Source organism: Sprattus sprattus (assembly GCF_963457725.1).
Source record: "Sprattus sprattus genome assembly, chromosome: 2".
NCBI classification, from domain to species: domain Eukaryota; kingdom Metazoa; phylum Chordata; class Actinopteri; order Clupeiformes; family Clupeidae; genus Sprattus; species Sprattus sprattus.
This window is the reverse complement of record NC_137921.1, coordinates 41,196,781-41,222,318: the sequence shown is the minus strand read 5'-3', so window position 1 is coordinate 41,222,318 and position 25,538 is coordinate 41,196,781. Positions and strand designations below refer to the sequence as shown.

Sequence of the window (25,538 nt, the reverse complement as noted above, 5' to 3'; positions counted from 1 at the left end):
AGTGACGTCAGTCAAAAGGGAATCAGGTGCAGGTGGATCCGATGCGGGAGAGTCAGCAGGGGTTCCCGCAGTTTCCTCCCCTTTTTCCGGACAGGCTCTCGCCAGGTGCCCTATTCCCCCACACCTGTAACACTTCATCATCGAAGTTGACGTAGCAAACACTACATAATCAAAACCCTCTACTTTAAATTTGAAACTAAGTTCGAGGTCAGCCTGTCCATTTTTCAGGACCATGTAAACCTGTCTTCTAAAAGACACCATGTGCTTAACAAGGGATGACTTGCAACCCAGGTAAATTTTCCTAATAGGGGAAACTACTTTTCCAAAGCGAGATAACTCGCGTACAATAACCTCGTCTTTAATAAAGGGAGGGACATTAGACAGTGTGATTTTCCTCGCAGGACTACCGAGAGGAAGAACGGGCGTAAATTCGCCCCCATTAGTAATGCCATGTTTAATGACCTCGTAGGCTTTATCGATTGAGCTCTATATAATAAAACAATTGCTTGGTTCATTCTCGAAGCAGAAACTACATTTCCGTAGCCTATTATCTTCCCCATAGCTAGACTTACATCCTCAATGCTTAACTTTGACTCCATTTTAACGCCATGTCGCCGGGTTAAATATTCAAAGTCCATTGTTCCCCCACGCGCCGGTAAGCACCTCCGGGAAAAACAGCCAAAGACACAAAGAAAGTAGACCACCTAATGGTCAATTCTAAAGCATATATATACACAAATAGACACAATACAAACACGCAAACAAAGTTAGAAGAGTTAGAACGCCACAGACGGCAAACCTGTCGCACTCACACTCAACGCGCTCCGCTCACTCGCTCACCACGCACACACACGTCCGCTCAGGTCGAGAGAGAGAGAGAGAGAGAGAGGCGAACATTCGAAATTGTCACTTTCGTTTCCGGTGCAGACAAAGGCGTCACAGATGAGAGAGGAAGTGTCTCGTATTCACAACCCACTCTCAATGACTTAAAACTTTATTTTTTAAAGTAAATGACAACGGCTTTGTTTATTTTGGAGGCAGTTCCTATATCTTCAGGACCAACTTCACCAGCGACAGCCATCGAAACTAACTCTATTGTTAATGAGGCTTGATCGTACCGTGTAGACCACCTGTTCTGATCTGGTCTCCAATCAGTTTAGACGTCTTAAGATTGGCTGATCGTACCGTGTAGTAGACCACCTGTTCTGATCTCCAATCAGTTTAGACGTCTTAAGATTGGCTGATCGTACTGTGTAGTAGACCATCGGTTCTGATCTCCAATCAGTTTAGACGTCTTAAGATTGGCTGATCGTACCGTGTAGACCACCTGATCCCAGACGAACACACCAATGGTGAGGTTGACCCTGCTGATGTCGACGCTGACGAGGTCCCACTCGCCCTGGGACTGGAACATCTTGCGGGAGTTCTCCGTGACCGTGGAGGCGTTGTAGGAGGAGAAGAGGCGGATCCCCTCGACTGGAGAGGAGACACAACTGGAGGTCACATACACACTCTACACACACACACTCTACACACACACACACACACACACACACACAAACAAACACACGCACACATGCACTTCGCACACACACACACACTACGCACACACACACACACACACAAACACACACATACACGCACACACACACACACAAACGCACACGCACACACACATACACGCACACAGACACAAAAGCACACACACACACTCACACATGGGAAAAGGAAGAGACGGAACTGGAGGTCACACACACACAAACACACACACACACACACACACACACACACACAAACACATACTGGTGTAGATGTATGATATGAGGGTGATGGTGCAGCTCTGTGTGTCGAAGGGGAACTTGTGCAGGTCCATCTTGCAGGAGCTGGTCATCCTGTAGCTGTCGCTGGTGTACACAATGCCATTGGGCAACAGCTGGGCATACGGGCTCTCCTTCATGCCAGCCTCAGTCTCTATACTGATACACACACACACACACACACACACACACACACACAACACACACACACACAAACTCATACATGAACTGTCCTTTATGCCCATCTACTGATAAACACACACACCCACCGGTGTAACTATAGGGGGTGTAGCAGGTACGGCTACGTTTTTTTTTTCACTAGGCGGGCCTGTCATAATATCTTGCATTTGGGCCCGTCGTTACTACGTTACGCCATTGCACACACACCAAACACACACACACACACACACACAGTCTCTTACTTCTCTATGATGGTTAGGTCGGGCATCCAGAGCTTCTCCTTGGGAACAGAGATCCGTTTGATTCCACAGAAGTTTGCAGGATCCCAGGTGGTGAACTCATTTACCCAACCCTGCAAGAGATACACACACACACACACACACACACACACACACTCACACACACACACACACACACACACACACACACACACACACACACACACAAACACACACACACACAAACACAAACAGAGAGAGAGATACATGCTGTGACTCTATGTAGTGTGTAGTGTACAAGTTGTAGTGAGTAGTATGTAGTATGTAGTCAGACACAAAGACAGACAGACACACACAGACACACACGCACACACTCACACACAAAACATACGCTTACCACAACTAAATAAACTTGGGGTGAGAAGCTTTGTGCCTTTTCATTCTGGAAGTAAATAGAACATGACAACAAAGGATGAAAAACAACTATATCAAGTGAACACACACACCCTACAGGAGAACATTTACAGTTCAAGAGTTCTTTCCCCTGTAAACCTTTCAATCACACACACACAAACACACGCACACTAACACAGGCCCACACACTCACTCACACACACTTACTCACTCACACACTCAAACACACACAGTCACACTCATACACACACACACACACACATACACGTATATCCCCTCACCCCATACAGCCACCACACTCAGCAACCCCAGGAGCATCATGTTGAGGCTGACACAAATGTCGCAAAAATGGCAGACGCAAGCGGAGAAACAGACACAGATGTCTCAAAAATGGCAGAGGCAGACACAGATGTCTCAAAAATGGCAGACACAGACGTCTCAAAAATGGCAGACACAGACGTCTCAAAACCGGCAGACACTGACGCAGATGCCATAGCTCAAATGCATTGTAATACTTGCCTCAAGTGACCCAGACCTTCGTAGATTGTTGTTTGCCAGCCATCAACAGAACAGAAGACTGAAAAAAAACATTGTTTGCAGGCGATTGGGAAGTTGAGCGAGTGAATGTGACGGCTGTAACGGAGGTGTGTGTGTACATCAACTGTTGAACAGGGGGGCGTGGCCAGAGTGAAGTTCAGCACAGGCATGACATTTTCTTTGTGGGGGGCGCCAGGAGTGAAGCTTGCCTAGGGCGCCAAATGTGCTAGGGCCAGCCCTGTATTTAGTCCTCCAATCAACTAGCCTAGCCATATAGCAATATTAAAATGCTGTAGTATTTTATTGATAAACTGTATATTAATACTTTCTTTTAAAATCACAGAAAAAAAACGTATTTTTGTAAAAGCAATGTGGCAAAGAACCCCATTGAAAGAGTAGTAAAGTCTAGCATTCAGCAAAATCTTTAGTGTCTGCATGAAAACAACAGTTGGAACACTGTATGTGAAGCACTGCACACAATGGCATATGAATCCCCAATGGAATTTAATGGAATGGATACTTTTTGAATACTTATTTTAAGTTTTATTACATTTATTGCTGTCAAGTTATTGAGTCTGAGATGGTCAACAAATTGGCGTCGGGATCAGGATTGATGAAGAGAGCTACGAAGACAGGACAGGAACATCGAGCCTTTCTTCCTCATTGAGGTCTCTACACGGATTTTGGCAGGGGAAATGCTGTGCAATGAACAGTTTGTTAAAAAGGAAATTACTGAAATTTAGATCCATTCCTAAAATACATAATGCACTGCTATATGGCTTACATGAGAATATACAGAATTACAGATCTTTGATAAGAGAATAATTGTCATTTTTCAGACATAGGCTATTGTTACATGTTCATGATCTTTTTTTAATTGTTTATATTTTTGTTGTTTCTTCAATTTTGCAGTGAGGAAAGTTTGCACTTTCTCTTACATGTTTTACGTAAGACAATGTGATAACATTATGTCTTTCTATGTAAACCTTTCTATTTGCAGAAGATTCCTTTTTGATGCTGTCTACAAACTGATCAGCCTCTTACCAAGCGTAGGAGCCATTTCTATCCACCTTTTAGTTCGGTGTATTTTAGTATTACTTATTTTAGTATTGCACTGGGTGTGGTACGTCACTGGGAATTGGGTATATCTACAGGTGTGATTAATCAATTAGGGAAAGGATGGCGGGGAACACATGATTCTTACCGTAGCCGTGAAACCCACTTCACCAACAGTGTGTCTTGTCTATTAAGCAAACAGCACTGGGTGAAAAGACCGATTTTATGTGCATGTCTACCTTTAAAATAAACAGGAAAACCACCCAAAGAGAGCTCATGCCTGGACCAAGGATTATTTGCTACGCATTGGGAACACTTTTCCCGTCCACACTGAGGCTTATAGGATAGCCTCCACACCTAGGATTGAACCCAGTGGAATCTGAATACTGATTGTGACAACTGAGCTAAACTTTCATTCTTGTTCTACACTTTAATCTGGCTTTATTCAAACTGAAATAGTTTAAATGACTAAGGATCTCTTTTCAAGAATTCTTTGACATTTACAAAATGATTCACATGTACTCAGAGGGTATCATTTTGTATATATAAGTGTGCATGACAATCAACATCAAAGGAAGATTTTCTGTAATACAAAAATGATTAATCAGAATGATTCAGTAAATTAAATTTCCATTTGAATGATTTTAAAATAACACATTCTGGGATCATCTGACCATGAATGAACATTTTATGAGCTACATTCAGCTCCAGACAAGGGGGAATCATGGGAACACTGTCTGTGATGATGGGGCAGTCACATCAGACATACTGAGGACGGACAACGAATAGGTAGGTAAGGTCATCTGGACACGGGATGGAAATGTTGTTTGAAATCCTAGCCTCATCGTTCTTGAATTCTTGCACATGGAAGACATATCTTTCTCTACAGGCTAACAGCAGTCGGTTTCTGAACTGGAAGCTTCTCGCATTCTCTCTCTTTTCAAGGCGGCCAGAAAATGTTTTGCAGTTCAAGCCGTAGTTGAGGCAGCTCTGATCAGTTGAAAAGACTTCAGCAGCCCATGGAATAGATCTAGATGAATAAGTGGATGAGATAGGTACAGGGGTGTTGAATGCTTTTTGCCTTCCATAAGAATTATGTCCTCCATATGATCCGCTATATTGTCCACCATATTGTCTGCCATATTGTCTGCCGAATTGGTTGTTAGAAATATATCTCACGGACAAGCTTGTGATATTGAAGCTAACACTCCAGGGATTGGCAGTGTAAATCCTGGGCTGGAACTGCTCACTCTGTCCATCCACGTGCCCAGTCAGAGCGGAGAAGTTCAGTGCGTGGAACTGGAAACCCAGTAGAATGGCAGAGTGGAACAGCTCTTTGTGGCTGCTGTAGAGGCGGGAGGTGAAGGGCAGCTCATACAGCTGCACTGGGGTCATCATGGGGAAACGTACGTGACCCAGCAGAGCTGCCTGCTGCTCAGGGTTCACCTCCTCACCTTGTGCCAGCATCCACACATCCAGCGCACCCAGCAGCCAGGCCTCGTCTGTCAGCACCAGGTCTGAGCGGACCAGCAGACCCTTCAGGAGCTCCTCTGGAAGGCTCACCCACTGGGCTGAAGCCACCAGCGGCTCCACATTCCAGCCCAAGTAGCTGAAGACGTTCTCCAGGAGCAAGTCATCGCCGGACCGCCCAGCATACCTGCACAGCGCCACCTGCGTGCGGAAGGAGGAATCTTCAGGCAGCAGGGGCACAAAGAGACGTCCAATGTCCTCCATCAGACGCTCTGCGCCAAACTCAGAAGCCAGCTGATGAAGACACTGCATGGAGGTGGACGTGACTGTAATACTGCGTGTGTAGAGGTACCTGTTGGGGGAAACAAGGAGGTCAGTGAGCCACTCCATGGGTGAGACAGCATGGGGGCCATGATGAACAGACCTTCAAAACTTTCTACAGGCTCAGGAAAACAAGAAATAATGGTAATGATATGAGACTAATATTTGTTCAGTGAAATGATTGACAACATACCGTATGAAGTTCCTGATGAAAGGTTGGCAGTTCAAGCTGATGTCCATTTCATAGATTGAGTTGTTGGTGACAAACTTTGGGAAGAGAGAGAGAACCAGGCTGTGCACACAGATACTCTCCTTAGTGTTGCTAGCAGGAGCCTGAGGCGTCTCCACTTCCAGTGAATCTTCCGGGGGGTAGGAGAATGTGAGGGTGAAATCACAACCCTTGCCACTGTCAAACAGCTCCCCCAGCTGGCCAGAGAGCTCAATGCTGTGATCCAGAGGGTAGCTCTTGGTGTTGTTAAAAGCTGAATCTGTGAGGATAGGCACAGTCAGTAGAATGCTTAATCCTGTTCCTTTGTAATATGATGATATAAGTCCTTAAGCCAACAAGTTATTTGGTAGATCTTTATTGGTCTGATCGTCCATGGTACACATGTTTGTATTATTTTCAGTATGGACAAATTAATTGGGGTGGATTAATTGATTGTTTTATCAATCTTCATTCTTCATATCTGATAACTTTATATCACTTTTCAGTTCCTTACTTTGAATAATTGAAATATTGAGCTAAGGTTGTTTAAGATGGTGTTTAGTCAGTAGTTTGTTTGTGTTTCAGTAGGGGGCTTACCAACATCACACACCACACCAGCATCCTCTGTGTGGGAGCAGTCATTCACTCCCCAGCCTTTGAAAGCACAGCTACTCAGGGACTTCTCACTGCCTTTGCATCCTAGATCATCCAGCCATACGTTTCCAGAACCTGAAGACCACATACATATTCACACGAAGGGGTTGTTGTGTATTAGCTGGAAGAAAGACACCTCTTCCTTAAACCTATGTACGCTGTGTTTGTTTAAATGCTCTTGCTAATAAAGAATCCTCTCATCTGAATGGAGCACAACATTTTACAGTTTGGTCCATAAGAGATTCAGCTAGGCCGTACTGGCTTGCAAACACCATTTTCATTCTTAAAATGGCAGTTAGAAGACTGGTGATCCAGATGACTAACCTTGTCCGAACTTCCCTCCTGGTACTGCAGAAAGGGCACCACGGAATCCCATCATCACACACACCACCTGAGCCTCCTCCGTCCCCCAGCCATCATCACACACCGTCCCCCAGCTGCCAGCGTGACACACCTCCACCCGCCCCTCTGATGACCACCTCCCACCCACCAGACGAACATCGCCCTCCTGTACTTGCCGTCGTCCAACTGAAGAGGGAGACAACCACAAGCCAACAGAGATAAGGCCAAACCATTTGTGACACAACCGACACACTTTCTAATACACACAACATTAATGGGAATTCATTTCTGTGTGCGTGTACATGCGTGTGTGTGTGTGTGTGTGTGTGTGTGTGTAACCTCACGCTTTACTTCCCCATGTGTTAGTACTGATGAATACAGACAAACATGTAGAAACAAGTGCACACTACACATTGCATCACAATCTGATCAAATCTGAAATCTGACTCTTTGAATAGTCTGAGTAGTCTGTTGGTCAGTTGTAAAACGTATGTTAGTCTGTGACAAACAATATTTGACACCGTCAAATAAGATTATACGTATCAGCATTTAATTGAAAACAGGACACATCAAATACACTCACCATCCAGCCAATCCAGACTCCTTGATTCCAGCTTACTGAATAATAGGCAGAAGATCACGATAGGCCCATACATCCAAACATCCATACTATCCAAACTTCACTTCCTGAAACAAGATAAATATATTATCTTAATACAAGCTGCAAACACACAGAAACGGCTTAAATTAACTGCAGTATATCACGTAAATAACAAGAACGTTTCGTGGGGTCCCACGGTGAAATATTACCTCGTCATCTTACCCAGAGCAGTCAACGAATTATATTCATGACGGCGTTTCACTGCATTTATAGGATAAGGGGTGGCCTACTAGCAAGACGAAACCCGATCTCTGACTTAACCATAAGTTTAATTTCCCTGTAAACCGCATCAGGATGTTTTGACTAAGTCGAGACAAAAGGCTATGTTGCAAGACTTTTGGGAAAAGTGGAACCTGAACTGAAAGATGAAGTGAAATAATTGTGGCCTGCGTCTGGATATTGTGTTCATCGACACATTTACGTATCATCCTGATTTTCAGTGTAGGCTATCCAAAATTATTCTGCACTTCGGGAGAATATGCAGTTCCCGCTCGCAATGCAGGGAAGGGCCTATGCAGAAGGTTTATGCGCAAAAGTTAAATTAAACATTGTTCAAAGATATAAAATTGAAGAAACCCAGGCTACCCATACGTATATTGTAATAATTAGACACATGCCCGTTGACAAGGTGCGGTTGGAGTTTGATCAACGGTGTCATAAATATACGTATATATATTTTACGGTATTTAATGCATTATCAGCGCTATTCCTAAAATAACAGGGGCTTTAGCCCCAGAGGCCAAGGCCTACAGTGAAATGGAAATTGTAAAGGATCTATGCGTCATTTTGACTTGACATTGTTATGTCACGCTCAGTACCTATAAAATCGGATGGTCAGACTTGATTGTCAGTTTTTGCAACAAGACAAGTGGCTTATTATTTACACATACTAATACCAGAAAACACAGACTACATACAGCAGTGAAATAAGGGTGAGTTTCCTCAGAGTATGAATGGTAAACTGTTATTGGTTACCAAGGGTCTTAAATGAAAGTGTTCCCAACAAGAGGGATTTTAGTCAGCCATTTTAAAGCAGCTTTTAGCATAGGCTCCAGATCATGTCAGAGCCAATTCTTTATATATGATGTACTAACAAGGTTTTGCTTTTCAAGGTTAAAATGGACGAGTTTAGTGCAAGCTTTCACACTCAGTTGACTGAGCCTATATGAGAAAGGAGTTAGGAAGTGTCCTCGCAGGCCAGGATGAGGTGGCGAAAATGGCCTTGAGCGAACTGCTCTCTGATATCGAGGCTATGGAGATAGGAGGTTGGAGCAACAGCAGTGGCAGATGGAGAAAGAGAAATTTAAGTTGGAGATGGAAGCAGCTCTCAAAGAGGAGCAAATAAAATGCCAGGCTGCCGTTGAAGGAATGGCTGCAAGGATAAATAAAGAGAACGTGGAGAGGCTGGAAGAGAGGGAGCAAATGGAGGCTGAACACAAGAGCCTCATTGCAAAGATGAAAAGGGATGAAGAAGAGAGAGAAACATCCAGCAAGAAGGTGACAGAGGCTTTAATGAAGGAGGTGGAAACAGCAGCTTAAAGCAATGAAGGAAGATCACGACTCACGAGGGTGCCACAATTGACTTGAATCTAAGGCTGAGGGAGAAACATGAGAGAATCTTATCTCTTGAAGAAGAAAGGGATCAATTGAAAGCGAGTTTGCTGAAGGACTGAGAGATGGCAAAGAAGGACCAAGGACATGGAAGACCTGGTCTTGTCTGGAGCCGTGACCACTGCTGTTATCAAACAGAGGCTGATGGCAGAATTGAGGAGTCAGGTCGAGACATGGATGTTTGAAAATGTAATTTATAATTTTTTATTTTTAATTGAAATGAATTAATCTTCTTCTTTAATCTTCTTTACAATGAAATTATATTGCTTAAGTTGAGTCTATCGTTTTAGTACAGCACTGCCCGGGTGACAGGGCTTAACTTAATCTTTGGATTCCTTTGTCTTTGTTTTTATTCCTCAGGCTTCAGAAAGTTCCACAGATGGCCATATGATGAGAAGAAATGTACTAAATGTTTTCCTGAAGTGGAGGATTCGAAATTAATGGAGAAAACTCCAGGGGAATCAGGCCTTCCTCAATGATGACCTTCAGGTACTATACAAAATGTAACCATGTCCCAACATTGCTTTGTTTTCAGAATTTCTGCCTTAGCAAAGAAATTGAGACATTGATACTGTCAACTAATGCTGCTCAAGATAAGATTCACCAGGAGTTTAAGAAAAAGATTGACAAAATCAGAAATGAGGCCAAGGGGAAGGAATTTAAACTAGTTCAAGCTGAAATGAAAGAGACATCAAAGCTTGAGAAAAAGAAGATAAAATGGAAAAGATTCAACAGGCTGAGCTGAAGGAACAGAAGAAAAGGCAACTTAAAAGAAAAAAAGCAGAGAGAGCAAATGCAGATAAAGGAAGCGAAAGAACAGCCTAAGGCAAAACGGGCGGAAACAGAAAGTAGATGTCAGGATGAATCCCACAGGAGGAGGTTCTTCAGGGCATGCTTCTAGGTCAACAGTGGCAGATGGAGAAAGTCAACAGCTTAAGGGCTCAGATACACATACGCGTTTTTGTAAAAACGGGACGCGAGCAAATGCATTGATTCCTATATGCATTGATTAAATGGCGTTTAAAGCGTGCGCCCCTTCACCACGCGTTGCGTCTTTGAAGCGTTTTTTTTAGGTGCGCTTAAAAGTTGAACTTCTCAACTTTCCAGCGCAAGGCAGGGAAGCGCACCGCTTCTGTTTTGGCCGCCGCACTTTGCCAAGGCGTTACTGAAGCGTTTCTGCCTGAAAAAAGACGCGTATGTTTATCTGAGCCCTTAGAAAGCAAGTAGGAATACTTTGGCCCAAACCCTCACCTAAATCATGAAAAGAGAACACTAGAGAAGAGGGAGTAGATTTTCAAAAAGGAGACCAGCTTTGGCAGACCTCATCCTTACAGGATCAATGAACGTCTGATCTGAAACTCATTGCTTAAGAGAAATAAAGATGCTATTAGGCACATTTCTGATTCAGTCACTTTTTTTTGTACGTTGAAAGTCTGAGGGGGGTGTGTGAATGTGCGTAAGTAAGTAAGACTTTATTTATATAGCACATTTCGTACAAGGGTTGCAGTTCAAAGTGCTTTACATAAAATCAATAAAAGCAAGCAGCAAGAGCAATACATGGCGTTAAATAATGAACATCAAATCAAAACCTGATGTTCCGATAGACTTCTTGGATTACTAAAATCATGATTAAAAGGTATAAAATAATAAAAGTAATAAAACCCTTCTGATATAGTAATGTGACGGTGGCCAGGAGATTGAAGAATGACGACTACGCCACCTAGGGAGTCACCCTAGGAATAACTAGACTTAACTGTACCTTTAAATCTAACAAGGCACAACACAGGTTCGTAACTCATAGGCCAGAGAGATGGGTTCCATAAATACCATTTATTAACAGATAGAAAAACACATAAGAGTACAGAATTCCAGCACAGGCTGTTGTCTCACACAACTGGTTGTACAGGATGGCTTCCAGTACACAGGCATACAATAAGCGCACACAGTAACCACATGACATACATATAGTAACACACAGTAGTAGTGTACAGTGACGATGGCCGTCAGGGGGCTAGACCCCGGGATGGAGCCGGTGGGATGGCCGAAGCCTTAATAATGGACCAGTGGCCTCTAGCTGAAGCTCGGTGGAGCAGGGCAGGGCTTACCGTGGCGGGCAGGACTTCCCGGGAGGGAGAGAGAAGAAAGCCAGAAAACACACACCACACGTGCTCAAACCGAATACGCACTGCAAAATAAAGGCAACCGTTGTGCACACAGCAATGAAAGGGGAAGGGCAGAGCTCCACCACCTGGGAGTCAGCCTGCCGCCCGAGTCAGACCACTGCACCTGTCCAGAGAGAGAGAAAGGAGAGAGGCACTGCGGTTAGTAATATACTGGAACCTAACAGTAGGGGGGGAAGGTGATGGTGTAGATATATTAAGCTATGCCACTTAGCTTTAATCACGGGACAAAGGACGGAGGGGATTTCCAGCAGTCGTCCCGAACCCCAGGGAGGGTCGGCAGTGAGTCGCGATCCTAGTCACTGTGACCTAGGTTACAGCAGCCGTCTGCACGCACACTCACACTGCTGAAGACACCTGGTTAGGTTACGACGGTCACACTCCCTATTCCTACCACCACAAGTCACAACACAAACCAAACAAACATGCAGGCCAAGCGGAGAGGAAGAGCAGCACACCACTGCCTAGCCCCATGCATTAAGTAAGGACACAAACAACTAGAATGCGTTTCGTGAACGAACTGCGAGAGTGTGCTTGCTCTGTTGCGGCCATGACCGAGAGAACAAGTGCCTTGGAATTGGGGCAGGTGTCAGCTCTCCAGCTCTCCCTGCTGGATGAGCATGCAAAAATGAGTATGCACAAATGAGTATGCATGAGTGAGTATGCATGAGTGAGTATGCATGAGTGAGTATGCACGAGTGAGTATGCACGAGTGAGTATGCACGAGTGAGTAAACATGAGTGAGTATGCATGAGTGAGTACGCATGAGTGAGTACGCATGAGTGAGTAAACATGAGTGAGTAAATATGAGTAAGTATGCACGAGTGAGTATGCACGAGTGAGTATGCACGAGTGAGTAAACATGAGTGAGTATGCATGAGTGAGTAGAGCCCTGGTATGGAAGGTGTCTCTTAATATTCCTAGTTATACAGTTGAATGGAGAGGGACAGAGAGAAGAGGAACCGTGCGCAGGTGTCAGTGAGAGTTGTCAGTGAATCACAGGTGCAAGCCAGTTTAATGAGCCTATTATGATGTCATAATGCCTCAAAGTTCTGCCATGCAAGTCTATGGAGAAAAAAGGTGATGGAAAAAGAGGAATAAAAAAGGAGTGGCAAGGAGTACCGCCACGAAAAGTCATAGCAGCTTGCACCGGATCGGGCCGGACGTTTTGGTGTTTGAACGGCGTCTCTATCTCAATCGGGCGAGGAGTAGTTAGCTGCAAGAAAAACTACTAGAATAAAAAAAATAGTAAAAAACGAAGAACAATAGTGTGCTTCCCTTCGGGCAAGCACACTAATAACAAGATCACGTTAAGGTAAAAAAAGAAACCAAACAGAATCATGCGTTGAATCAAGCAATAAACAAAAACATGCGCTAAAGCCAAGAAATAACCCCAAGCTCATGCGTTAAAGCCAAGTAATAAACAAAACAAACCCATGCGCTAGAGCAGGGGTCGGCAATTACGTTTGGACACGGGCCAATTTTTTTCCAGACAATGGCATAGCGGGCCATAGCTTTTTTTTTGGGGCGGGGGGGGGGGGGGGGGGTCTACTATTTAAAAAAAATGTTTTTATTATTATATTAAAATAAAATAAACATCATCTAACTTTTAAAACGCATTTAATTTAATTCCAATAAAACGTTTATTTGCTTATGTTCGCTGTTTTTATGCCGCCTGCTGCATCTCGTGTCGTCTCTCATGAAACAGGCGCTTGCCTAGCAACCTGCTGTATACAAATATTCTTTTAGATGACGTGTAAAAATGATAAGCTGAACATTGCTATGCTAGTTATGGATGCAAATGTCGTTGTCGAAAGCCTTGAAAAGAAAAATTGATTCAGAATGCAGGACCTACAAAGAACCCTTTGAAGCTGGTTGATCTGTCGCCAACAAGTTGCGCAGCAAATTTTACGTTTTTGCACCCATGCCACTCAACAGCACGGCTACTCTTCTGTCGTTCTCTATTTTGTTTGCAACACAACACTGCTCAAGTCGTTCAATGTATGAAGCCCAGTCTTCCACAGTACTATCAAAACTGTCCATTTGCCCTACACATCCAGCCATCTTCTTCTTCCATCTTTTTTTTTCTTTCAACTTACAGTAGCCAATGTCCAAGTTTTCTTCTTTAGTAGTTTACTTTGTCACTCACTGTTTTGTTCATTCCATGCGTCCCGTTTCCCTCCTCCGGTCGTGGTTGACGATAGCTTTGCTGGTCCATTGATTCAGCTTAGCATCCACAGGGTAGGCAAAAACAGACGGTAAAAATGTCGACAATTTCTTTCTTCGTGATACTTTCACTGCACATATGGATTCAGTCCAGTCTCGTCGCCAATTGTTATGTTTCTACACTTATAACAAGATTAATAACCACGCAGGTGAATATAGATATAAACTCTTTACTGATAGTTTCAGTTATACACAGGATCACTGTAAACGGTATTTTACGCAGTGCATTACTACACATTAAATAGGTCCTGTAACAAGTAGTTCCATGAACATAACAGAGACAGGACACTTATGGGGTTTTTTTTGCACAAGATTACGCGCACTCGCGTGCCAATACCGTTCCGACCTGTGCGTCATGGATAACTGCACAGATGTTCCACCTGTTGTTTTGTCACTTTAGGACACTCATCTATACCTCAATAAATGTTTCGAAATTGATGGGATTGCTGTATGCCTTTTTCTTTTCTTTTAAAAAATATGGGGTTGAACATTTTTTATTTTATTTATTTTTTTTACATCAAATTAACGTCATCTCGCGGGCCAGCCAGAATAGATGGCGGGCCAAAATTGGCCCGCGGGCCCCTATTTGCCGACCACTGCGCTAGAGCAACGAAATAAACGAGACAAGCTCATGCATTAAAGCAAAGTAATAAACAAAACAAACAATCATGCGCGGAGGCAAAAAACTGAACGAGACAAGCTCATGCGGCAGTAAACCGAGCCCCGTGTATGCGGAGACCCAGAGGAAGCACAGCTAATCGCCAGCGTACCAATTTGTCTTAGAAACACACAACTAAGATGCAACAGAACAGCAGCTTTGAACAGCAGTCTTGATAGGGAGTGGGGGCACCTGTTGAGCCTGTGTCACCGCCGGCGCAGCAATGACTGCCGGCTCGGGAACAGGCCACGGACGCAGCTAGGCTCCAGCTACCAAAACAGAGCGATAGCGTTGTCACTCATGGCTTACTGCACGTTAAAAATACAGAGTGGTAGTATTAAAAGAATCAGCCTACCTCTAGCGGATTCCCACAGAGCACACAACGTTACACTGGCCTTGCCAGTAACAGTAAACAGATCACGCTGCGAGATAAATAAAACAGCAAGATTAGGACCCATGAAAGGCACCACAATGGCCGATAGAGCTAACTACCCAAGTTGCTTACCTGAGTTAGCAGTACTAGTCGAATCATGCCAAATACAATCCCGTGCCACCATGCCAACTGATGGAGCACCCAGGAAGCCCAACAAACCGAGTAGAAGCAAAGTACTTCCCGATGTCATACACACCGCTTATATATCAAAATATGAGCACACCCGGTAATCAGTGTCATTAAGGTTGAACTAATCACACCTGGAAAGCAGGTTGCATGGGGGAAAGAACGGTGGAGGCGTTGCCCAACCTGCTACAGTAAGAAAAGTGAAAGTTACAGTTTGTATCAACCCCATGCATTATTAAAACTGAGATAAGGTTGTAGATTGTAGTGACTTTAAGGCAAAGACATGCTCCCTTCTGGTAAGGCTCAAGGTCACCATAGAACACAGTAATTAGTGTGAGGGCATGTCACACATAGCTATCCACCATACATCTTTGAAAGGTCACCCTGCATACATTGAGTGAGCAAAAATGGTTAAATCAGTGCATGTTAAGGTGTAAATCTCCACTTCAGTCCAGATTATCACTCAGCCTCCTAAAAGTTATGCTGAGTCAAACTGGTTGAAGTTCATGCTCCCTCCTCCTCTCTTCAGTGTCCCTCCTCCTCTCTTCAGTGTCCCTCCTCTGGTACACAAGGTCTGTTTCAACCTTGTTTCCGAATCATATATTGACACATTGGTTTCCTAGACAAACACACTAACAACCAAAACTGCCCGTTAAGAATCACCAGAGAGCAGTGAACCCAGAGGCGTCCCAGCAGCAGGAGTCTGCTCCTGAATAGATACTACCCCTTTAGCCACCTCCATCACTTCATATACTGCAAAACTTGATCGCAATTACCACTGGCATTGTAGGTGTTTAGCGATAACACCCCCATTTGCAAGACATTGAAGGGTGTGTGTAGCTATGCATGTATCAGTTGGGGGTTGGATGTGAATATGTGTGTGAAGAACAAATGGGTATAAATATGAACGTGTGAGTTGTCAAGCTTTGTGCTGGTTTGGTCTCTGATGCCTACAAACCTCCAAGCGTCTGTCTACAAAATGACCAATTCACACATAAACTCACACGAAGCCACAGAAAGTAGTGACAAAACTGATATGAAAATGTCACTCATGAGCTCTTGCACTAATAGTGCGTTTATTAGCAAACTTTAGCCTGATTTACATCTTCAGCTATTAAACCTGTAATGGACTCCCCTCAGATTGTCCTTGTGACTGTGAGTTGAGAGAACTGCCATATATCTGTCTGTGTTTTACTAGCCGAGTGTGTGAGTTAGTGCAGTGATTTCAGAGTCATCTGTGATCTTCTTCTTTGGCCTTCAGAAGCCCCTTCAGAAGGTATGTACTGCTGTACAGGCATACAGGTTGACATCAATATTAGAATGTAGCATGGCACCCGTGAAGGAGTGAAGCTCGCCTATAAACCCTGTAAACCCTGACTGTAAACCTATTTGGACTGGACTGTAAACCTATTTGGTCTGATACTTTTGGTTTTAATTTTTCAGCGAATTTGATCAGTATACAGCGTTTAGATTACTTCTGCATTTTTAGAGAAACGTCTATTTTGAATAATGCAGTAGCTCCTTTACCTTTTTTTCAAAAGCATTTTTCGCTACTTTAATGTTTTTCCCCCCATTAACACCTCTGTTGTACCTTGCTGGACTGTGAACTTAAATCATCTGCTACTTTTGGTTTTCATTTTTCACCGAATTTGATCAGTATTGAACACTGTATTTTTGAATAATGCTGCGCTACTGTAGAGCGCAAGGAAAATCGCCCGTTTGACAAGGAGAAACCTTGAGCAGAACCCAGCTCATATGGGGGCAACAAGCAAGAAGTTGTTAGTTATCCAGACTTCCACATCTTCAATGCTTCAAGCTTAGCTAGTGGTTAGTCATCTGGCCCAATGGTGGCTATGGTATCATTGGTATCATATAGTATCATTGGGAGACAACAGTGTCATTGGACAGGGAGGGTATAGTATCATTGGACAGGTAGGATAAAGAAGGCTATAGTATCATTTGACAGAGAGACAACAGTGTAATTGGACAGGAAGGCCACAGTGTAATTGGACAGGTAGGATATAGCCTAGTATCATTGTACAGGTAGGATATTGAATCATTGGACAGGTAGGATAGAGTATCACTGGACAGGAAGCTATAGTATCATTGGACAGGTAGGATAAAGGAGGCTAGAGCATCATTGAACAGGTAGGATAAAGGCTATAGTATCATTGGACAGGTAGGCTATAGTATCATTGGACAGGTAGGATAAAGGAGGCTAGAGCATCATTGAACAGGTAGGATAAAGGCTATAGTATCATTGGACAGGTAGGCTATAGTATCATTGGACAGGTAGGCTATAGTATCATTGGACAGGTAGGATAAAGGAGGCTAGAGCATCATTGAACAGGTAGGATAAAGGCTATAGTATCATTGGACAGGTAGGCTATAGTATCATTGGACAGGTAGGATACAGTATCATTTGACAGGTAGGATCAAGGAGGTTAGAGTATCACTGGACGGGTAGGATATAGTATCATTGGACAGGTAGGATATAATATTATTGGACAGGGAGGATATAGTATAATTGGCATACGAATAAAAAGTGATACCATGCTTTCTTGTCTCATATTTTGACTTTACATTTACATTTGAGATATACAGCCACGGAAAAAATTAAGAGACCACTTTGAAAAAAGTATCAGTTTTTCTTTTTTTACTATTTATTGGTATGTGTTTGAGTAAAATTAACACTTTTGTTTCATTCTATAAACTACTGACAACATTTCTACTGAATTTCAAATAAAAATATTGTCATTTAGAGCATTTTTTTCAGAAAAATGACAATTGGTCAAAATAACAAAAAAGATGCGGTTTTTCCAGATATTGATTTCTGATCTCTTCCTTAGTTAAAGCATTAGTATTGTGTAGTTTAAGAATCTATATGAACTTGTTTTCTTTGCATTATTCGAGATCTGAAAACATTCCATTTATTTTGCTATTTTGACCAATTGTCATTTTTCTGCAAATAAATGCTCTAAATGACAATATTTTTATTTGAAATTGGGTAGAAATGTTGTCAGTATTTATTTATAGAATAAAACTAAAATGTTAACTTTACTTTAACTCATACCAATAAATAGTAAAACCAGAGAAACTGATAATTTTTAAGTGGTCTCTTAATTTTTTCCACGGCTGTATATCTTAGACTCACCACCACTCCGCTGGGTCAAGGAGGTTTTTATGACTGAAAATGGAGAACATACAGTACAGTAGCTCATCAAAAGGAAACGGACATCACAATCAAGCTGAACAGTTTTCAGTTACATACGACGGAAGCCTACCTGAGATGAAACTTAATTAACGGTCAGCAGTTAGACTCTAGACAGGCCTATAATGGAATTGTGAAAATTTAAACCAGTCGTGTTAAAAACATTATAAATTGTAAAATGAAATATTATAACACGGGACTTCAGTGTAGGCAGAGCCATGTGGAGAGAATAACAGAGACATAGGATAGCAAGCATACAGCTTATCGGTCCACTGATGGATTTTGTTCGGCACCCCCGCTGGTGGTGTGCCACTTCTTGGCCGCTCTCGGCACCATCATCTTTAGTTTGACTGGGCATGAATACTGACATCGAATGTTAGCAATTCCTGGAATTTCTAAATCATATCCTTAGCACAGTCTATTTCAAATATCAGCTGCTAAACAGAAGAGGTTCATAACTACTAGAAGGCTCTCAAGGTGCAAAATGACTTGGTCAATTTTTTAAATAATCTTTTGCTTTATAAGCCTACTTATCTTTAGGACATCTTTAGGACACGCTGCCTCCGCCCGGCATGTGTCATTTTGCAGGATGAGACTCACCCCGCAAACCATCTCTTCACCCTGCTCCCTTCTAGCCTGCGCTACCGGGCCACTACAGCCTGCACCTCCAGACTGCAGTACAGTTTCATCCCCAGGGCCATCACAGAACTAAATAACCACACAACCCTCCTACCCTCCACCCAGCACAACTGCACTTTCACTCTATGCCATATATGATTTCTTGATGATCTCCTTATTTATGTTTTTTTATATATTTATGTGTGAGTCATGGGGTTGCAAGCATGCTTTAATGTGCTTGGTTGAAGAGTGTACAGTGGGGAAAATACGTATTTGAACCCTTACCGATTTCGCAAGTTTGGCCACTTGCAAAGAAATGTGTGATCTAGAATTGTATTGGTAGGTGTATTTTAACAGTGAGAAACAGAATATCAACAAAAAAATTCAGAAAACTTCATTTTATAACATTTATGACTTTATTTGCATTTGATGCAAAAAATAAGTATTTGAACCCCCAAGCAAACAGCAAGAATTCTGGCTCACAATGACCAGTTATGTGCCCAAGAAGTACACAGATTAGTCCTCATTAGGTCTAACAAGGTACACCTGATCTCAACTGGTGACGTTTATAAAAGAAACCTGTCCAAAGAATCATACTTCACACCTTCAACCTCACCACCATGGGCAATACCAAAGAGTTGTCCAAGGACGTCAGAGATAAGATTATGGACCTGAACAAGGCTGGAATGGGTTACAAAACCATTGGCAAGCAGCTTGGTGAGAAGCAGACAACTATTGGTGCGATTATTCTAATAGAATATTAATAAAGCACGCTAAAGTTGAAGAATGGACCGGAGGCAGAGTCAGTTTCAGTTGGCTTGTATTTCAGCATGGAGACCCCTCTCGCTGTTGGTTCAAGAACGGTCTAACCTGATAGCAGTAATGCTATCCCATTTATACAATTCAGGTTACAATACAAAGGGAGAGGGGAACGGCCACACCCTTTTAGGTGAAAGAAGGGGGGTGGGGGTTACAGTCAGAGGTTCACCTATGGGGGGATGATGCCAGGACACAAGGCCTCTAGCATGAAGAGGGGGAGGGGAGGGTCACATGTCATTTGCATTGGATCTCAGTGAGAGACAGACCTAGTACACAATCAGAGTGAGTTGTAGATACAGAGCAGTACATCTTTACCTATAATAATAACAATAATTCCAGTTCCATCAATTCGTAAATGGAAGCAACACCAAACAAATGTTAATCGCTCTAGGTCTGGGGCTCCATGCAAGATATCCCCTCGTGCGGTATCAGTGATCATTCGAATGGTGCAGAATTACCCCAGAACTACACAGGGACAGCTTGTGAATGATCTCAAGGCAGCTGGGACCACAGTCACCAAGAAAACCATTGGCAACACACCACGCCGTAATTTTTTTAAGTACTGCAGCACTCGCAAGGTCCCCCTGCTCAAGGAAGCGCATGTACAGGGCCATCTGAAATCAAGCTCTTTGGCATCAACTCGACTTGCCGGTTTGACAGGGGGGGGATGCTGAAATACACCCGAAGAGTACATCATACCCACCATCAAGCATGGAGGTGGAAACATTATGCTTTGGGGCTGTTTCTCTGCCAAGGGTACAGGACGCCTCCACCGCATCAAGGGGAATATGGATGGGGCCATGTAACGTGGAATATTGGGCTTGAACCTCATTCCCTCATTCCCTCCCATTGAAAACGCAACCTTAAAGATTTGGAGAGGATCTGCAAAGAGGAGTCGACCATAATCCCTCCTGAGATGTGTGTAAACCTGGTGACCAACTACAAGAAACGTCTGACGTCTGTGCTTGTTATTCCACCAAGTACTAATTCATTTTTGTCAGTCAGTTTTGCTAGCTCAAATACTTATTTTTTTGCATCAAATGCAAATAAAGTCATAAATGTTATAAAATGCATTTTTCTAGATTTTTTTGTTGATATTCTGTTTCTCACTTTTAATATACACCTACCATTACAATTATAGATCACACATTTCTTTGCAAGTGGCCAAACTTGTGAAATCGCCAGGGGTTCAAATACTTATTTTCCCCACTGTATGTGGATGAAAGCATTGTTCTTTTTTTAGTGGTTGCACAAGCTAATTTCGTTGTCTATCTAATGCACAATGACAAATAAGGTCTATTCTATTATATTCTACTACCCTGTAAGATTTACTACCAGACAAACTGCTGCAGTTTGCCATCTAATTTTGTTGATTGTTGAACTTGTTCAACGCCATTGGGTGTTACACCAAAAACAGATGGAACAGTGTAATTCCCCCTCGTGACTTTTTAAAAGGTGGCTGGAAATAAATTGTCTGCAGTCTTTCTTAAGAGGCTGTAAAATCCTAAAGCTACCAGTTCTAAGTTACTGTCATGCAGAATACTCCAGATTTCTTTACTCAATTATACCTCATTCATTTTCACCAACCCTTAACACTTTGAAGATGTTGCCAGTGCATGACATAATATAGGATTGTATTTGGCCAAGTTCATTTTCAGAGAGTCTTGTAGTTATCTATATCAATCACTTTTGTTTAGCGGCCGATATTTTAAATGTTATGCCAAGGATATTATTAAGAAAAGGGGAATTGCTAACATTTGATGTTACTTTCTTTAAATCCACGCCCAGTTAATCTACAGATAGTGGTTAGTTACCCAAGGCGGACTACAGGTGACACACCATCAGTGGGGGGCCGACCACATTTTCGTCCGTGCGTGCTACGCTTTTTAATGCCTTAGTTTAGCCATGCTTGTATGTTATTGTTGAAAATGATCATTGTCAAACAGTGCCGTGGTGGTCATAGAGCAGAATTGCAGCTACAATTGTCATTAGGCCCGTGTGCAGGAATGGGTATCATGTAAGGTCGAGCATGAAAACCAGAGTGCAGGTGCAGGGCAGTGGAAAGTAACAAAACAGTCAGGAGGGGGTCACTCAGACACACCCACATCATACACACTTATACATACACACACATACAGAGATACACTTACACATACACACACAGACAGATATACACTTCTACATACACACATACACACATACACACTTACACGCACACACACATATACACATACACACATTCAAACAAACACTCAATTACACATACACATACACACACACACACAGATTCACACACACCTACTGTACACACATGGATACAAAATCACACAAATACACACATACGCACACAACCATACATGTACACACACAAGAGGATGCCAGTCAAGGCCAAACATAGCCTTTCATCATGTGATAACCAAGAAAATTGGCAGGAGGATCTTTCCTCCCCAAAGCAAAAGTCTCCTCGCAACAGGTGAGCGAGAATATTCTGAGTGGCTAATAATGAGGATAAAAAGTGTGAAAGTATAAGGGAATATTCTGATTGGGTCATTTTTAGATATAGTGATGACCATGATGCATAAACTGACGAATTATGAGTATAAAAGACAATGCATTGGGTCTTAGATTCAGAGTTTGCCCGGGGACCCCCACTCTCATATTTGGATGATCTGTCTGCAGATCTGTCTTCAGTTTATTGGACTCCGGACTTCTGACTCTGATTGAATATTATCTCTAAGTTATTGGAAACAGTTGTATTTTCGCTACAACATTATCTGTCCACTATCAGCATAAGACATGCCAACTGTTTCTTATTATGTTTGAATTTTGTTAGCCAGTAAAGTGGTCTAGGGGTCTAGGGGTCGTGCGGTGTGTTGGGTCCAGCAGCTTCATCAAACCTGACATCTCTTTCGCTTCGCTTTCTTCCTGGCTAGCTCGCTACTCGGGAGTGAGAGTAACGGAACGCCCTGGTCTCAATATTCGAGCAAATCGCTGATTATCGATTCTTGACAAAATAGCGGGGTGTTTTGAGACGAAGCTTGGGTTTGCGCGTACTAGGAAACGGCGCTAATTTATGCGGCTCCCCTGTTTCTATCGAGCGCCCGTTGGATGAGAAGCCAATGGGCGCACTGTACGCTATTGCGCAAGGGTGAAATCACTACCAATTGGCGCCCCAGAAAATGACAAAACATTAGGGTCTCTACCCGACCTCCTCCTTTGTGTGTTTGCAGTCCCCTCCCTTATGTTTTGATCGTCATATCCCCCTGATCCTAGAGGAATGTCGGAGCTGTATGGTTTAAAAATAGCAGCGACTCCTCTCTGTACTGACAGTCTGCGCGGCTAACTCTCGCAGCACTGTGGAGCGACACACAGGAATGCGAAGATGGCTACAGATCTGGGAGAGCTCCTGGTCCCGTACATGCCCACCATCAGAGTGCCGAGAACAGGAGACAGAGTGTTCAAGAGTGAATGTGCCTTTTCCTACGATTCTCCTGTAAGTATCCTGTGTGTCGTTACGCCAGGAGTGGTTGTCGTGTTGACACGCGTCTGTCCGACCATTGAGTCTGTCTCGCACACGTGAAGTGCTGCGCTGTTTTCGGGCTAGGTTGTCGGGGCTGGCGTAGTCACTGTTGGCTTGAACTTGAGCGAAAGTCCACGTATGTAAATAGATAAATAAATAAATATGATGTTGACGTCTTGAACGAATAACATGTTGACGTCTTCCACTATGGGATTTCCTTTGTCAGTGGTGTTTGCGAACGGTTGCTGAAAATAATGTTTTGGAATTCAATAAGTCATCATCTGCGTGTACAGTAAAATTGTAACTTAGGTAGACATCTGCTATCTTGTTTATTTGTAACGAAGGCTGCAGTTTTGTTACTGTCTGGCTAGCCTAGCTACTTGTAGACTTTAGAAACCTTGTCTATAGACAAACTATCAGTGGTGATTGGCATGCAACAGTGTATCCCAGTTCAAAGTTATGATATCATCAGATATTATATGACATTTTCCTACTTGTTGGAGTCAAGCAGCACTGACAGTATCTTACTGTAATCTACAAAAGTAGGCTACAGGGTTCTCAGCGCCCGCTGCTCAGGCTGCTGTTTCAGGAGCGGTCTGCTTGACTCGCCGTCGGCTAAATGACCTATACAAATTCAGGTCAAGAGAGTGTCCCCCAAATCTATTGAATTATTTGGCCCATACAAGTAAAACTTAGCTTTGGTTTTCGTATTTGTGGCTAAATAAAAAAATGAAATTAGGTGACATCGACTTTGTTTAAGCCATGATTTCTCAGCTGAAACAATTTAAAAGGTGACTCAGCTGTTTGGATCCCGTCATGTCTCAGTAAGGAGGTTTATTTTTACCCGCGCGCTGTGAACGCTCGTGTGTCACCCCACACCACTCTTAGGTTTGTCAAAAGCTGTTTGAGGCCTGCCCCGCTCAGACATCTAGGGTGAGCGTGTAGTCCAAAGTGGACTGCATGTCTCGATCCATGACATTGAAAACTCTTCTCGAGCCACTGCCATAATTCCTCAGAAATAGGCCCGCACTGTCCGACGAAAAAGTTCTGCGTATTTATGGTATTCTTTACGTATGAGGTCGGCATGTTGTTGTGCTTGTTGAGTTTTATCAAGTCCACTTACGCCAGATATTCGCAGGCCCGAGGAGGTCCGTCTGTCTCCCTCTCCGCAGGTGTCAGATAAGGTAACAGAGCTGCATGTAGGTCTGACAAAAACATCGTCATGATTTATAGTAATGCAGCCTTCCTTACCTTCAGGTGACGAAGGAAGATTCAAAAGCAGACGATGTATGATATTTATGATTACCTGTCTGTCATCATCCGCTGCCACCATTTTACCGCTCCGCTTAAACCAGCAGAATGCAGCCCCCAAATTCCTCCCCGTCGTGCATATCCTTCTAAGATATGTTTACCCTGGTTGTCACAGAAACCAAATAGTGTCACATACACATCAACCCAAAGATCTTGTTTGACAATTTACCTCAAGTGTGAAGTGTATTTATTCTGACTTTAACTTAAAGTGTATCAATTCTGACTTTAAGTTGAAGTGTATCAATGCAGACTTTAACTTAAAGTGTATCAATGCTGACTTTAATTGTTTATCAATGCTGACGTTAACTTGTCCTGTCTAACAACAGCTGTGCAAACTCTGAATGTCGTATATCATATTATAGTAACTCTGTGCTTGAGATGTTTCATAATTTCTCAGATGTTGAATTTTTAGGATGTGTAAGTGCTTGTGTTATAATAAATATGTGTTGTAAATAACCATGATGTAGGTGCTGATGTTATGAATGTGGATAGTGATTTTGTGTTATGAATGTGGATAGTGATGTGTTATGAATGTGGATAGTGATGTTGTGTTATGAATGTGGATAGTGATGTTGTGTATGAATGTGGATAGTGATGTTGTGTAATGAATGTAAATAGTGATGTTGTGTTATGAATGTGAGTAGTGATGTTGGGTTATGAATGTGAGTAGTGATGTTGTGTATGAATGTGGATAGTGATGTTGTGTTATGAATGTGAGAAGTGATGCTTTGTTATGAATGTGAGTAGTGATGTTGTGTTATGGATGTGAGTAGTGATGTTTTGTTATGAATGTGAGTAGTGATGTTGTGTTATAAATGTGAGTAGTGATGTTGTGTTATGAATGTGAGTAGTGATGTTGTGTTATAAATGTGAGTACTGATGTGTTGTGAATGTGATCAGGAGTGATCACAAATCAGGTTTTATTGGCCAAGTAAGTTTGCACAAAC

The 25,538-nt window shown here is 42.8% G+C and overlaps 2 protein-coding genes across 3 annotated transcripts in view; one reads left to right on the top strand and one right to left on the bottom strand.

The window, feature by feature from the left end:
• Positions 1-2,235: 2,235 nt before the first annotated feature.
• LOC308382585 (galectin-3-binding protein A-like) lies at positions 2,236-7,885 on the bottom strand (the record flags this gene model as incomplete). The annotated part of the gene is made up of 6 exons (XM_080860219.1): positions 2,236-2,349; positions 5,402-6,044; positions 6,207-6,501; positions 6,819-6,950; positions 7,200-7,403; positions 7,801-7,885. The coding sequence occupies 6 exons, from the start codon at positions 7,883-7,885 to the stop codon at positions 2,236-2,238; spliced, it is 1,473 nt and encodes a 490-aa protein (XP_080716345.1).
• A 15,201-nt stretch (positions 7,886-23,086) lies between these two features.
• usp13 (ubiquitin specific peptidase 13) overlaps positions 23,087-25,538 on the top strand; it is a 38,640-nt gene continuing 36,188 nt past the window's right edge. For both annotated transcript variants that reach the window (XM_080832132.1, XM_080832131.1), the window contains exon 1: positions 23,087-23,253. In XM_080832132.1, the coding sequence (XP_080688258.1) occupies positions 23,143-23,253 (111 nt within the window). In that variant the 5' untranslated portion in view covers positions 23,087-23,142. The remainder of the gene's footprint in view (positions 23,254-25,538) is intronic.